This window comes from Lichenostomus cassidix, chromosome 1, assembly GCF_008360975.1.
Source record: "Lichenostomus cassidix isolate B80296 chromosome 1, HeHo_3.0, whole genome shotgun sequence".
Lineage (NCBI taxonomy): Eukaryota > Metazoa > Chordata > Aves > Passeriformes > Meliphagidae > Lichenostomus > Lichenostomus cassidix.
The window spans coordinates 98,670,031-98,684,979 of record NC_139479.1 but is presented as its reverse complement, the minus strand read 5'-3'; the positions used below and the strand labels follow the sequence as shown (position 1 = coordinate 98,684,979).

The 14,949-nt window shown below is 40.3% G+C and overlaps 1 protein-coding gene across 2 annotated transcripts; it reads left to right on the top strand.

Annotated features, from left to right (window-relative positions):
- The first annotated feature begins 2,446 nt into the window (after positions 1–2,446).
- Positions 2,447–14,317, top strand: CCT8 (chaperonin containing TCP1 subunit 8). 2 transcript variants are annotated; one of them, XM_085073556.1, is made up of 16 exons: positions 2,447–2,605; positions 4,417–4,507; positions 5,117–5,196; positions 6,482–6,631; positions 6,899–7,079; positions 7,782–7,843; positions 8,497–8,634; positions 9,097–9,275; positions 10,242–10,308; positions 10,389–10,476; positions 10,584–10,699; positions 11,932–12,003; positions 12,201–12,365; positions 12,757–12,876; positions 13,311–13,409; positions 14,086–14,317. In XM_085073556.1, the coding sequence occupies exons 1-15, from the start codon at positions 2,546–2,548 to the stop codon at positions 13,401–13,403; spliced, it is 1,662 nt and encodes a 553-aa protein (XP_084929682.1). In that variant the 5' UTR covers positions 2,447–2,545; the 3' UTR covers positions 13,404–13,409; positions 14,086–14,317. The 2 variants fall into 2 exon arrangements, with proteins under 2 accessions (XP_084929682.1, XP_084929690.1); XM_085073564.1 differs by lacking the exon at positions 13,311–13,409.
- Positions 14,318–14,949: the final 632 nt, after the last annotated feature.

The window sequence follows — 14,949 nt, the reverse complement described above, 5'->3', positions numbered from 1 at the left end:
TGAGCAGACATCCATCAATTCATAGAATCCAAAGTTTACTGTGCTGACTTAGGAGTAAGTACCTCCTCTGATCTTCATGGCTAATATTAGATTATGGAAGTTGCTTTATAAAATACAGTTTTTGGTATTTTGACTCTAACAGGATGGGTATTTCCTTCTTTCTCTGCTGCACTGTGGTGCAAGAGACATAGGAAAAGAGAAGAGAGGGGATAAATGGGATTATGCCCCTTGTGCCAACCCCCAGCAATTTCTTTTTGGAAATGCCCACACTCCTTGGTCAAGACAGACATAGCTGAGTAAATTCCCTCTTCTGCTTCAAGTGGCATCTACCTCCAAATACTTCTGGCAAAACTGCATACAAAATTTTTGAAGTTAATTTGTGGGGCAAATGACATCGTTTTCCTGTATCATTACTTTTTTTTTTTTACACTGCATAGGGCAGTGAATAAAACTGTTACCCTGTTACCCTGTTTTACAGGATAAAACTGATTTAATTTTAAGAGTTGTAGGACAGTAAAACTAAACTGTATTCTCCTGAGGTTACTTAAGCAACACAAATCAAGGGATTTAACTCACCTTGTAGGTGGCCTGCTGTAGAGGTGGGGTGACATTCTCTGCTGGTTTACAGGCTCAGGTACTGCAGTATTATTTCTAAGGCCTTGAACTTCTTGTCTTTAAACAGTGTATTTGATTTTGTGTGGCACAGAAGCAAAGTTAATAAAACTTGTCAAACTTAAAGGAGATCCACTGTCTCCTGGCAGGACCTCAACTACCTGTAGAGATGACAAGGTGGGCTTCCAAAGTGCTCTTCAGCATGTTCTGTATCGAGCATATTACTTGGAATTACCCTGGATAACAAGGACTTGACTGTTCTGCATTCAGCTCTGGGGTTCCCAGCACATGGACATGGACCTGTTGGAGTGAGTCCAGAGTAGGCCATCAGGCTGATTAGTGGGATGGAGCATCTCTACTGTGTGAGGAAAGGCTGAGAGAATTAGGATTCAGCCTGGAGAAGAAAAGGCTTTGGAGTGACCTAACTGCAGCCTCCCAGCACTTGAAGGGAGCCTACATGGAAGATGGAAATAGACTACTTACAAGGGCATGCAGGGACAGTTTTGCAAAACGTGGAAAATATAAAATTCTCATATGAAAGGATATTCCTTAATGTTTGATCTTGGCATACTTTCAAGCTGAATCAACAAGAAGGGAGATTTAAGCCTGTAACCAGATAGCAGCTAACAAGCAAGCTCTAAGTAATGTCCAGGTGTTAGAAAAGCAAATTACTTGGGGGTAGAATTGTCTTGTTAAGGTTTAGAGCTTGACATGCTTTAACGATCTCAGATGTAGGGGAAGGATAACAAAGCTTGGGAAGAAGGATACCCACTGATAGTGGAGACAAAGAATGTAGAATTTATGAGCCACAAGAATAGAAGAAAAAAAAACCTAATAAAGTTTAAAAAAAACTAATGGCAGAAAAAAACCTAATAAAGCCAACTCAGCAATTGTGCTGAAATCAGCTCCAACTGGGTAAAGGGTTATTCTGGCAGGGGGAAATCATTACCACTGACCACCAACTCAAGAAACCCACTGACTCAAAAGACTAAATAGCATGAGAAGCAAGAATCATTAAAAAATAACATATACTAATTAATATGAGAACTATGTAACGTGCAGCTAATTAACACCAACTCCTTTGTTTGCTAAAATGTATGAATAGTAAAAAGTTTTCAGAGTTGGCATGTGTTATTTGCAGAAGGCCACTGAACACCCAGGCTTGTGCAACTCTGAAATAAATATACAATTACTCTCTTGAGTGTTTAATTACTGGCGTGTTGGACACCAGGAAACAAATCTGATCTTTGTGGACAACAACAGGAGAAGGCAAAAGGACTTCAAATTGACAGAAAGAAGGTTTAGATTGGGTATTAGGAAGAAATTCTTCCCTGTGAGGGTGGTGAGGCCCTGGCACAGATTGCTCAGAGAAGCTGTGGCTGCCCCATCCCTGGAAGTGTCCAAGGCCAGGTTGGACAGGGCTTGGAGCAACCTGGTCTAGTGGGAGGTATCCTGCCCATGGCAGGGGGTGGAACGAGATGATCTTTCTAGTCACTTATAACCCAAACCTTCTGTGGTTCTACGATACTTTGTTTCCCTATCTGTGCGTTGTGCTTCCATGTGGACAAGTCAGGTAAGTATTAAGCGAAACGCTTGACTGGAGTCTCCTCAGTTTTATGACCAGCGTTTGCCATTGGCAGCCATGAAAGCTCTGCACTGTTCCTGAGAATTGCGTCGCAAAGCATACAGAGAAACCCCTGATGGATGGTCTCGTGAGCTCGACAGGTCAAGAAAGGCTCTGAGGAAGCCAAAGCCCCTTTCCCGACACTCCGCCGGCTGCGGACCCCCACAGGCCCGAGCGGAGCGAGCCCCGCGGCCCCCCTGCCTGAGGGGGCGGCACAGACCCGGCCCGCACCGCGCCTGCGCGGCCCCGCGCTCCCGCCGTGCCCCGCGCGCTCCCGCCGCCGCAGCCCCGGCACGGAGCGGAGCGGAGATGGCGCTGCACGTCCCCAAGGCCCCGGGCTTCGCCCAAATGCTCAAGGAGGGGGCGAAGGTGAGACCGCCTTTGGACGGATGCGCGGCTAAACGGATGGATGGGTGGATGCGGGAGGAGTCTTAGGTGGCGGCGCGGGGAGAGCCGCGGCAGGTCGGCGGGGCCCGGCGGCACCACGTGTCCCGCGGGGCGGGGGCTCGGGGGTCGCGCACTGCCCCGCTCCCGGCCCGGGGTCCCTCCGCGGCCTTGGCGCTGCGGGGATCGCTGCCCGCCCGGCCCCGCGGCCCTGCAGGGCGGCGCCCGGCGCACGCGGCCTTCGAGAAATGTCTGTGGGGCCGGGATGCCGCTGCCGCCCTTCGGCGGGCCGGCCTGCTGCTTCATGCCCCCGCCCCGGGCGTTCGCCGCGGCCCGACTCGTGCTCGCGCTGTTCTGAGAGCTCCCACAGGGGCTTGACAGCAGCATTCAGCCGGGCCCTGGAGCTGAAGCTGTTCAGAGGTGTCCGGGTCGCTCTGTGGCTGCTCGACTCTTTTTGTTACCTTTGTCAGCGATGCAGAACAGTATAATGTTTTGCGTGTATTTCTTTGTCATAAATACATTTTGAGTGTATTTAACGTTAACATCATAAAGGTTTGGATAGAGTTGAAGGACCGTGCCTTAATAAAGGAAAAGCTTTCTTTGAAAAGTGGACAGAAAGCAAGCAGTTTTTTTCTTTATTATTAATAAAATCAACAGAAGGGTTTGGATTCGAAGGGACCTTAAAGATCGTTTAGCTCCAAGCCCCATCCAGCCTACTCTTGGACGCTTGTCCAGGGGTGTGCATCTACAGTTTTTCTGGGAAATCTCTGCCAGAGCCTCACCACCCTCACAGGGAAGAATTTCTTCCTGATATTTAATCTAAACCCATTCTCTTTCAATGTGAAGTCATTCTCCCTTGTACTGTCACTCCTAAGTCCTTCTCCAAGTCTCCCTCTCCTTGTCCAAAGTCCCTCTCTCCAAGAAACGGGGGAAATAAGAAAATTTCTGTTTTCTGCTACTTAATAGAACAGTGAAGATAGCAGCTCTGAAAGCCCTCTGTGTTCCTCTTCAGAATCTTTGTTAGAGCCATATAATGGCATATGTCAAGGGCAGGGGCAGAACAAGGAAGCAGAATGGCCTCACTGCTGGGTCACTGTTGGACAATTCAAGGCCAGAACAGCAAGAATGGTCTTCTGCAGAACAAGGAGGCAGCTGGCAATCTAAGATGTTCAGTTTGTATTTAGAGAGTGAATATTAGTAAATATTTCTGCCTTATGTGCCACACAGTACTTTTTATCTTGCTTTTCTTCTTTCTTAAGGTCCGTTCTGGAGATCCCATCTTGTCTTAAGGTTTCCAAACTGAAGCCAGGCTGATCACGTTCTCAAGCACAAATATTTTACTTAATCATTCTGCTCTTGAATATTTATACTGCACGTATTGAATGTAGAACTGAGTTAAATGGTTTTTGTAGCATACAAGGGTGCGAATAAAGAAGGACATACAAAAACCCTTGCCCCTCTCCAGCTGGGTCTTGGTTGTTTTGTGTTTCTCTTTGGCATGTCACAAAACTTTTGGAAGACTGAGGGAATGCAAGCTACATTGCAAATTGACTGTTCAGATTTTCTGTTCAGAAGCTTTTTGTGTCTGCTGAGCTGCCTAGCTGAGAGAGTGTACACAGTAATTCTCACTGTTTTGGGGTAAGGTTCGGTAATTTAAACTGTAAGTAAAATACCAAGTGTAACTTAATAAAAAACTTCCAGAGACTCACTAGATTGATGGTGCTTTGATGAGAAATTACTAGTTCATCACTTTTTTAGCTGTTAACCTAATTCTGATACGTAATTTTTCTCTTTAGCATTATTCAGGGCTAGAAGAAGCTGTCTATAGAAACATCCAGGCATGCAAAGAACTTGCTCAAACCACCCGTTCAGCTTATGGACCAAATGGTAAATAAATCCTTAAGTTATTGCTGCATTTTTGAGACAAATGCCATGTTCGGAGGCTAAACATACCTTGACAAAGCAGCAGCTGTTTGATTCTGGCAGAAACATATTGGGCTTGCTCTAAAAACTGTAAATTTGTTCTTTGTGACTGTAGAAATCATGTTTTGCTTTGATAGCTCTTGAGCTATGCCCAGTGCATATGCCTTTGCCAGGTTTTTGTGGCAGGTACTGTGAACTGTTTGAAACACAGTATAAAATATACGAAAGAGCACAACAATTAAAGGAAGCATGATAATGTGGTGTAGGTAATCCTGGTGACCATAATCTTGGTCAGTCAGATATGTGAAAACAAAAGATATTCTCCTGTATCGGTTAATTAAATTATGTGCAAATATTTCTGAAGAGAAAACAGCTTACTCAGAAATTACTGATTTCTCCTTAATGTCACATACGTCAAGTGTTACTTCACAAAAACCTTTTAAAAATCTTAAATTACAAACAGACCTAACATTTTAATGTGCAAGATACACCTGAAAGTAATGAAACAGTGTCTATACAAAATAATGTTTGTGTATTGAAAGACTTAAAAAAATTCTTATGTTTCCCCTTTAGGAATGAACAAAATGGTTATCAATCATCTGGAAAAGCTTTTTGTTACAAATGATGCTGCTACTATCCTGAGAGAGCTAGAGGTAAGTTTTCTTGTTTCAGAAGATGTCAGTTGTGAACTAGTGTTTCTGCTCATGGCTGCCATGGTTCTATCAGCAAGGAAATGCCACTCTACCAGATGATTTACATATATCACTTTGGAAATCATTTACTTTTTTCACTGAATTTGAGGTCCACAGTGAAGAATGTAACTCTTGTGGAGCAGCATTAATAGTTGTAGGAGATGCTTAATAATTCCCTTCTTTTTCCCATACCAGTAGGTTTAGAAGAGGATATGTCTAGAAATACAGTGTTTTGGAAAAGTCTGCATGAAACATATGTTGAGTTAATCTCCAAGTGTTATTGGTTGCCATGTTCTCTTGACTGCTTAGAGTCCCTATCAATTGAATTTAAGAATCTGAGGCTATAGCAGCATCCTTCTATAAATAGTATAAAATACAGTATCTTTAAATACTGGAAAGGCATGAAAAGGCTGTCCTTTCCTAATTCTTCCTACTTTAAATTGATATTTGTGACACAACCCGAATAATATTTTACTGACTTCTATACTTGATGATAAAAATAATGTAAGTATGAAGTATTTCCTTACTGAATGCATTGTGTTGGTATTCAGTATGAGTAGAATAACTGTGGAAATCTCAGTTCTGTTTTTTAAAAATATAATCTGCATACTAGTGACTTAATAAAATGAGTGTTGCAGGTTACTTTCTGGTATAAAATGTCAGGTGTAAATATGCAGGAATATAGTGTTTTATTGCATTTATTTGAAAGAAAAGGGAAGCAGTGGAATCTTAAAGCAGAACCCCCCCCCCCACTAGAATTAAACTGTAATTTAGACATGTACTTTGTATGTTACACATAAATCCACTTTGAAGATCTAAACTCCAAACAGTTTTCCTGTTGCAGAGCTCAGGTGTGAACCCACTGCATCCTGTAAAAGTAGCTCAGAACCAACGTCAAGGATGTCTCAATGCATGTTGTATGGGCAGTGTTCAGTTCTCTGTGTTTTTGGTTTGTGTTGTTTTTGTTGTTTTTTTTTTGTTAGTTTTTTGTTTTGTTTTGTGGTTTGTTTTTTGTTTTTGTTTGTTTTGTATTTTATATATATGTTTGTGCTTTTTCTTACTAGGGAGGTTTTCCGATTAAGATAATCCGTGCTGCTTTCTTTTCCAATATTGTGCATTCTTAGTATCTTTAGGTACAATTTGAAATAAGGGAACTTAGAAAGATGTGTGGAAGAGCCTGAAGATCTGCAGTCTTAGGTGGAGTGTCAGTAACCACGATGTGCAACATGTGTAACTTCTTTTAAAGGTCCAGCATCCCGCTGCGAAAATGCTTGTGATGGCTTCACACATGCAGGAACAAGAAGTTGGAGATGGAACAAACTTTGTCCTTGTTTTTGCTGGAGTTCTTCTGGAGTTAGCAGAAGACCTTCTGAGGATGGGGTTATCTGTCTCGGAGGCAAGTCACATTCTCATTACAGTTTGCATGGCTTGAATCCAGATTGCCACTAATCAGTATTCTTGGGTCATAATACTGTGAATCATGTGCTTTCTTCTCAACCACTTTTTTAGGTAAAGATGTTTGAAGGAGAACCATGTGGTCTGCTGCTTGTGATTGCTTGCATCACTTGTAAACCTTAGCATCTGCTAATGTTTTATGGCTATTTGAAAAGGACATAAAAGCAGTATGAAGCGTTGTAGTGAATATTTATTGTTTGCTGCACAGGTGATTGAAGGATATGAAAAGGCTTGCAAGAAAGCCCTAGAAATTCTTCCAGACTTGGTGTGCTGTTCTGCAAAGAACCTTCGAGATGTTGAAGAAGTGGCATCTTTGTTGCACACATCAGTGATGAGCAAACAATATGGCAATGAACGGTTCTTGGCAAAGCTTATTGCTCAGGCCTGTGGTAAGTGGGCAGCAATAGGTGTGGGCATGCAGCAAAAAAACTTAATAGGTTTGCCCAACATCTTCATGTAAGAGAGAGTATAGTTAGTTTAGCAGGTTGCATTGGATGGAATGCATTACTTCTGAAATTAGGGCAATCTTCCTCATGTGGAACTCTGCATTGGCATTGTGGCTCAGAAAAGATTTGCCTTTCCTACTAGACATTTCTAGAAATAGCATTCAAGTCTTTGTAGTGCAAAGCCCCATCTTTCTCCCTCTTTTTATATCATTAGAAGGATGTATTGCACTTCAGAGAAGCTGTTACTTGTCTCAACCACAGAAAAATGGAAGCAAGACTAGTAGAGTTGTTCTCCCTTTAGACTTCCAAGCACAAAACCTTAATTTTTAGTTCCAGTGTTTTCTCTAAATACTCTGGGTCAGACTTATCTCTTGACTCTACCAGTATGAGTGCATATTTGAACTTATTTAACTGAGCAACCTGAATAAACTTTTTTCTGCATATTACTTTGTTAAAACAAAATTCCTGTTTCTCTTGATGACAGTGATTAGCAGGTAATGATTGCCTTGAATTTAGGCAGATATCTCAAACCACTGAAATTTGGTAGTTCAGAATAATTCTAGGCATTATTTATGATGTCATTGTACCACTTTATTCACTAAGCAAGACATATTCATTATTTTTCCTTTTTCTTCCCCCCCCCAGTTTCTATTCTTCCTGATTCCGGTCATTTCAACGTTGATAATATCAGAGTGTGCAAAATTGTGGTAAGTTTGAAGTATCTGGCTTTACTGTAATTATTAAGGTAAACAGTGTAATGGAGGTTTAATCTTTGAACTTCCAAAGACTCTTTTTTAATTTTGTTGTGGCATGCATAGTAAATTTCGGAAATTGGTCTGCTCTTGTTTAGTACCTGAGAAACAAAAATCTTTAATATTGAAAATAATCTAAAATGGGAACATGTTAGGCAATGTTTGTTGTTGTTGAATGAGCTAAAGTCTTATTTCTTTACGTTGCAATGATAACTTAGGGTGTTACATCCAAATGATTGTAAGATCTGCTTTTCAGGCAGAGTAGTGTGGCTTTCTGACAATAAATGGTTGGTATTATGATGTTCCCCCATTTATAGAATCAAAGAATAGTTTGGCTTGGAATGGGTCTTAAAGATCATCCTGTTCCAGCCCCCTACCATGGGCAGGGACATCTCCCACTAGACCAGGTTCCTTCAAGCCCTGTTCAGCCTGGCCTTGAGCACTTTCAGGGATGGAGCAGCCACAGCTTCTCTGGGCAGCCTTCCCTCACAGGGAAGAAGTTTTTCCTAGTATTTAATCTAAACTTACGTTCTTTCAGTTTGGAACCATTCTCTCTTGTCCCATTGCTACTTTGTAAAAAGTCTCCGATTCCATTTATTTCCTTTCAGGGTGCTGGTATTTCTGCTTCCTCAGTACTGCATGGCATGGTTTTTAAAAAAGAAACTGAAGGAGATGTTACTTCTGTCAAAGATGCAAAAATAGCAGTGTATTCCTGCCCTTTTGATGGTATGATAACTGAAACTAAGGTATGTTAAAGCTCAAAATAAGTTACATCTCTATTTATGCTTATGCGCTCTTATTTTTAGACTTAGCTATAAATATTCTTGACACTTGGTGATTGAGATATTTTGGAGAGTATTGATTTTATTAGTTTAAAAATGTTCATAGAAAAGCTCAGAACCTTGATTGCTTCACAGGTTTTTTAGGTGGGGAAATGGTGTTGGTTTTGTTGGATTTTTTGAGCCAAACTACATAGCAAATTTCTGAACCTTAGAGTTGCCTAGAAATACCAGAATTGCCTAGTGGTTTCTTTTTTTTTTTTCCTTTTTTTTTTCACCTGTTTTACACTGTTGCCTGGGAAGGGTGTCAGTATTACAAAATAGGATGACTTGAGGTTTATAGGTAGGTTAGAAGACAAAATGGTTTGTCAGAAACTTGTAGGTATGTGGTTTAATGCTAAATTGATAACAGCATATGTGTTTTACTAGGGCACTGTCCTTATAAAGAATGCAGAAGAACTGATGAATTTCAGTAAAGGAGAAGAAAATCTAATGGATTTGCAAGTCAAAGCTATTGCTGATAGTGGTGCAAATGTAGTAGTAACAGGTGGCAAAGTGGCAGACATGGCTCTTCATTATGCCAACAAATACAATCTTATGTTAGTCAGGTAAGTACTAGGAGAGCATGAAAACATTTGGTCTACCAGATTAATGAAATGTACTTGCCATCTTGTCTCTTAGCTCTCAAATGAATTACCAACAAAATATTGCAGATTACTTGTCTTTCTAGTAAGTCAAAATCTGACTCATAATTTGGTGGTTTCATAGTTTTAAGTTTCTTGATAGAATTTCACCTCTGACAGCTAATTGGGGAGTAACTGGTGTGTGTTGGTTATATATACAATATAGTGTATATATTGTTATTTTGGTTTAACTGTTTCTATAGTGCAGTTGAAATCAAGGATATCAAAATTTGTGGATGTAGTAAAGAGGGATGTGGTCTCAAAGGCATTTGCGACTATTCCACAATGGTTTCTCCTCGTCAGAGTCCTCGTGATGATTTAGCAATGATGAGATGCCTCTGTGCATCACTAATGTATTTATAGATGGCAATTCTTAACACTTCTCTGTCATTTTTCTGCTCTGTTTCTTTTTTTCCTATAAATGAAAGCATGTTTGTACATCTTCTGAATATATCCTGCCTCACATAAAGTCAGATATACTAGCAGCGGTTCTCAACATCTCACACAAATAAGTGGTCCTTTGTTGAAAACTGTAGATTTATTGGTGCTATCCAAAAAGTTTGCACTTCTGGAAAAGGAGTGTGATACTGTAATCTTGTGTAGTGAAGGATTAATATTACAGAGGCATTGTAAAGATCAATTCAAATATTTTGCACTAGAGGATGAAGTTTGATAATTTCCATGCATTTGAACCTCTTACTTACTTTTAAAATCTTAGAAAATAGTCTTTGCACAGCATCCCTGAAAATCGATAATTAAAACTCAGAAAAATAGTTCAGTGGATTTTGTAACTTGATGCAGTAAATTTTCATCTTGCCATTGGTTTACAAAATGCTGCCAAGAGAATACTCTTGTATTTGTTAACGTTGGTATGGAAACTTGTTTTTAAAGGTTGAACTCCAAGTGGGACCTGCGAAGACTGTGCAAAACTGTTGGTGCAACAGCCCTACCCAGACTGGTATGAACTTCCCAAATAAGGTGTAGGAGGGTGAGAACTGGTGAGAAGGTTCACCTCTTAACACTTGTTTTTCTTTCCAGACTCCCCCTACTCTTGAAGAAATGGGTCGCTGCAATAGTGTGTATTTGTCAGAGGTTGGGGATACACAGGTTGTGGTGTTTAAGCATGGTATGTATGTTCTGTAGAACTGCTGGCACTGCTGTTCTAAAATGTGTTTGTCTGTGTTTTAGATACAAGATTAATAAATTAATTCAGTAATGCATGTCTCTGAACAGAGAAGGAGGATGGTGCCATTTCTACTATCCTCATTCGTGGATCTACAGACAATTTGATGGATGACATAGAGAGAGCAGTGGATGATGGTGTCAATACTTTCAAAGTACTCACAAGGGTAAGTAATGAGAACACTTGAGTTATCAAAAGTGAGAAGTGGATCAGTTTGAGGCAAGACTTGAGCCCTCTCTGTGCTAATTTGCTACAAAGGCTGTATATGTTAAGCAGATTAACATATACAGCCTTCTGGTGTTGGAGAGATGACTTTGTAGTACTGAGGTGTGGAGGGCTGTGTAGAAATTGCTGTTGTGAAATAGGGTACATAAAAGATGGTGCTCAACATGGACTGCACTCAATTTTCCAATGATGAGTGAGTTCTTGAAAATAGATTAGTTTTACCACTTTCTAAAGACAGTCAGCTCTTTCTTGACTTACTCCCTTAAATGTGTTGTAATATTCCTTGGAAACCAGGCACAGAAGAAAAGCTAGCTTTGTCACTTGGGATCAGGAGAAACGGATTGGTTGCAGACTTAATTTCTAGTTCATTGGTGATACGTCATGCTTCCTCCACATAATACAGATAGGTTTTTATGGATGGAAGAACTCAGTTTTACAGAGGATTTTTTGGTGAGCAGCTTATGCGGACCTCAATATTATTTCATTTTTCTTTGCTTTATACAAAAGGAAATGTTCCTGTGTTTACTTGGAAAACAGCATGCAAAAATTGTTAGAACTGTTAGAATCTTAATCTGCTGTACATACCAAGATATGCATATTGGTTTAGAGTACAGAAATGCTGTGCATCAGGAGTTGTCCTGATTTAAGATTTTTGATGATTACTTTGTGGTTTAAAAGACTAGAGTTACTAAGAGTAAATTCTGTTTTGCCAAAGGATGTACAAAATGCTTAATTTAAAATGAAAGACAAGAAAACAAAAATTCCCAACACCTTGTGGTACCTGTTGACATATTAAACTTAGTGTACAGTAGATTGGTTTCTTGTGTATTTCCCACCAAAATAATAGAAAGATGAGAAGATCTAAGAATGCTGTTACAGTTTGCCAAGAGCTGAAATTGTTAAAAAAACCCCCAAAAATCCCAGACACAAAACGCACTGCATTATTATTTTGCTTTTTATAAAAGAAGATATTTTCCTTAAAATGCATTGGAATGAATGGGTAAATTCTGGTAGATTTTCCTTATAATGCGTACTTGTGCTGAAGCAGATTCTTGTAAGTCTGAACGGAATAAAGTTATGTTACATTCTTGATAGAGTAGAAAAATCCTAAAAAAAAAAAAAGTAATAGATGCTTTAAGCAAAACATTGTGTTTTGGTTTGATCTCTCCACAGGATAAACGTCTTGTTCCTGGAGGTGGTGCAACAGAGATTGAATTAGCCAAGCAGATCACATCTTACGGAGAGGTACAGCAGGCTTCCTGGCTTTTCATCTTCTCACACACACATCTTACAAAAAATACAAATATTATTTTATACCAACATATATATATATATATATATATATATATATATATATATATTATTAATAACATATGTGGGGGGAAATGCCTTCCTATCTTACTGGTTTTGAAATGCTGACATGGTTTTCAACTTCACTTTAGACCTGTCCTGGGCTTGACCAATATGCCATCAAGAAGTTCGCTGAGGCATTTGAAGCCATTCCTCGAGCACTGGCAGAAAACTCTGGAGTAAAGGCTAATGAGGTCATCTCCAAACTTTATGCTGTGCATCAGGAAGGGAAGAAAAATGTTGGATTTGATATTGAGGTAAATAGTCTCTCATGTTACTTGTTGCACTGCAGTGCAGAAGCAGGGTTATGCTTCATAGTACTTCTGTCAGTATGAAGTATTTATTTTAAATTGTTGGAAACTCTCTGTTGCACAGTCTAGAATATAACTTCTTAGAATTGAAATACTTCAGTGTTCTTTTTATCAGCAAGCAGTTCAATTTACAGTATAGTGGCCTTATGTCAGAGAGGGAGGGGGAGATGCTGAACTAATGTGACAAGGAGTAAGTCTTCAATGATTACTGACTTTGTCTTCCTGCCAGTGGATTAGAAATGAAGGTTTTCTGAAGAGAGATGAGATTAAAAAAGTGGTACCACCTTGCTAGGTAAAAGCCTGAGGAAGTTTTGAATGTTTTCCCCCCATCTGACAGGCTGAAGCTGCTGCAGTGAAGGACATGTTGGAAGCTGGTGTGTTAGACACGTACCTTGGAAAATTCTGGGGTATCAAGCTAGCTACAAATGCAGCTATAACTGTCCTAAGGGTTGATCAGGTAAGCTTCTGTGTCATTTGGGTGCTGAATTAAAACCTGTCAGAACCCTCATGCAAATAGGTGTAATCTCCTGGGAATACGAGGTGTAAAAATAATGCTACTTGAGAATGTGATTTGTTCATTTCTGAAGGCCAGGAAGTCATGTGTTCAAGAGCTTGTAAACTGAAATGTGGCTGCTTCTATAGCAGTGCTATTAATCTTTGTTGGGTTTGGAGTTCTTTTTCCTAAAGATCTGACAGTTGATATTTGTATCCAGAGAGTTATCCTGACTTCTGTAGGAGCAAGATTCAATAGAGGGAACTTTCTCTCATATATTGTTTTTACATGAAAATCCAATTTTTAGGAGAAATAGAGGTTACAGTCTTAATGATAAAAATCTTTAATTATTTTGTGAAACTTTAGCAAAAATGAATTTGCATGTAAAATTCCTATAGATTATTATGGCAAAAACAGCAGGCGGTCCAAAAGCCCCTAAGCAACAAGGACATTGGGATAAGGATGACTGGAAAGATGAACCTGAAAACTAGTGTGCAGTAAGCTATGTTTCTCTAGCAGAGAGATATCTGTGTGAGTGCATGCATGAGTTCATTGACAAGCACATGGCAGGTTGTATCCTCCTTGAGAACACATAACACTGCTGTCTTCTGCTGTGTGCTGATTGCTACATCCTATATTGTGCCTTTGCAAATGAATTCTGCTCCTAAACCCAAGTTTTCATGGAAGGGATGACAAGTGCAGGTTCAGTTTTACCTTACTTGTCACTATAGCCAGTGCAGAGAATGAGCTTTAACATGGTAGGGCTGATGGACTTCATGGTTTTAAAGTGTAATACTTAAAAGACAATAATTGAGAACAATAGCTCTGATAATCCTGCATTCTGTAGTGTGCACCCTGTAAACAAGTCTGCTGTTGGCCTTTTTAAGCACTCACTTTCTATAGACTAACTGAAGTCTTAATTTGCATGCAAAAACTAGGTAAAATACCTTTTTTAATTGTATCAGGGCTCAGCTTCTACTGTTCTCAAGAAAACAAATAACTAAGTTGTGAATATCTCTATGAGATGGATAATAATATTCACTGGCTTAGGTTCAGAGTAGGGAGACTGCATGAATGTCGTGAATGCTAGCAATCAGCATCATGTGTCTGTAGCAGTAGGGCAAGAGCCTGATTCTAATATAAGTTTTTTTCTACGTCTCTATTCTCTTCAAGATTATTATGGCAAAACCAGCTGGTGGCCCAAAACCTCCATCAGGAAAGAAAGACTGGGATGAAGACCAAAATGATTGAACAATTTAATTGTATTTCTTAAGTGACATGAGTTTTTTAATATCCCAGTTGGAGCCTGTCACAATGTTTTGCTCTTGCCTTTAAATTATGAACAGTGTCCAATGGAGTGCAGAACTTCAAACACCTCAATAAACGTACTCACTGTTAAAATGTTGATTCATTTCATTTGGAGCTACCATGACATGGTCATTCCCAGTCTGTGAATATGTAGAGATGATACTGTGTGGGTTTGATTGGCTGCCTGACACCCTGTCCTGTCAAGGAAGACAGAACTTCTCAGGGGCTGAGATAAAGAGGGGGAGATCACATACCAAGTCCTGTCACAGGCGTAACAGACTCAACATGCAGGGACGCTGACCATGAGCCTGCTCCAGGGAGCTCCTGATCTACCATTGTTGTGGCTGTTTGTGCTCTTGTTTGTGCCCCTTGGCCAGTACTTGAGTGTAAACAGTCGAATGTTGAAGTAATTTAGTGTGGCAGCACATCTGTGGTCCCTGCCCCTCTCCAGAGACCCCATATGGAGCACTGTGTACAGATGTGGTGCCTCAAACATAAGAAGGACACAACTGTTAGAGCGAGTCCAGAGGAAGGTCATCAAGTTGATAAGGGGACTGAGCACCTGCCCTATGGAGATGGGCAGAGAAAGTCAGAGCTGTTCAGCTTGGAGGTGGTGTGGACACCTCACAGCACCTTCCCAGTGTCTGAAGGGGCTACCAGGAAGCTGGAGAGGGACTCTGCATCAGGAAATGTAGTGACAGGACAAAGGGGAGTATCTTCAAATGGAAA

Excerpts from the sequence above, each read along its gene's own strand:
- CCT8 (XM_085073556.1), top strand. The coding sequence starts at position 2,546 with ATGGCGCTGCACGTCCCCAAGGCCCCGGGCTTCGCCCAAATGCTCAAG. Across the intron at positions 6,632-6,898 it reads TGGGGTTATCTGTCTCGGAG|GTGATTGAAGGATATGAAAA; the intron begins GCAAGTCACATT and ends TTTGCTGCACAG. Across the intron at positions 10,477-10,583 it reads GGTTGTGGTGTTTAAGCATG|AGAAGGAGGATGGTGCCATT; the intron begins GTATGTATGTTC and ends GTCTCTGAACAG.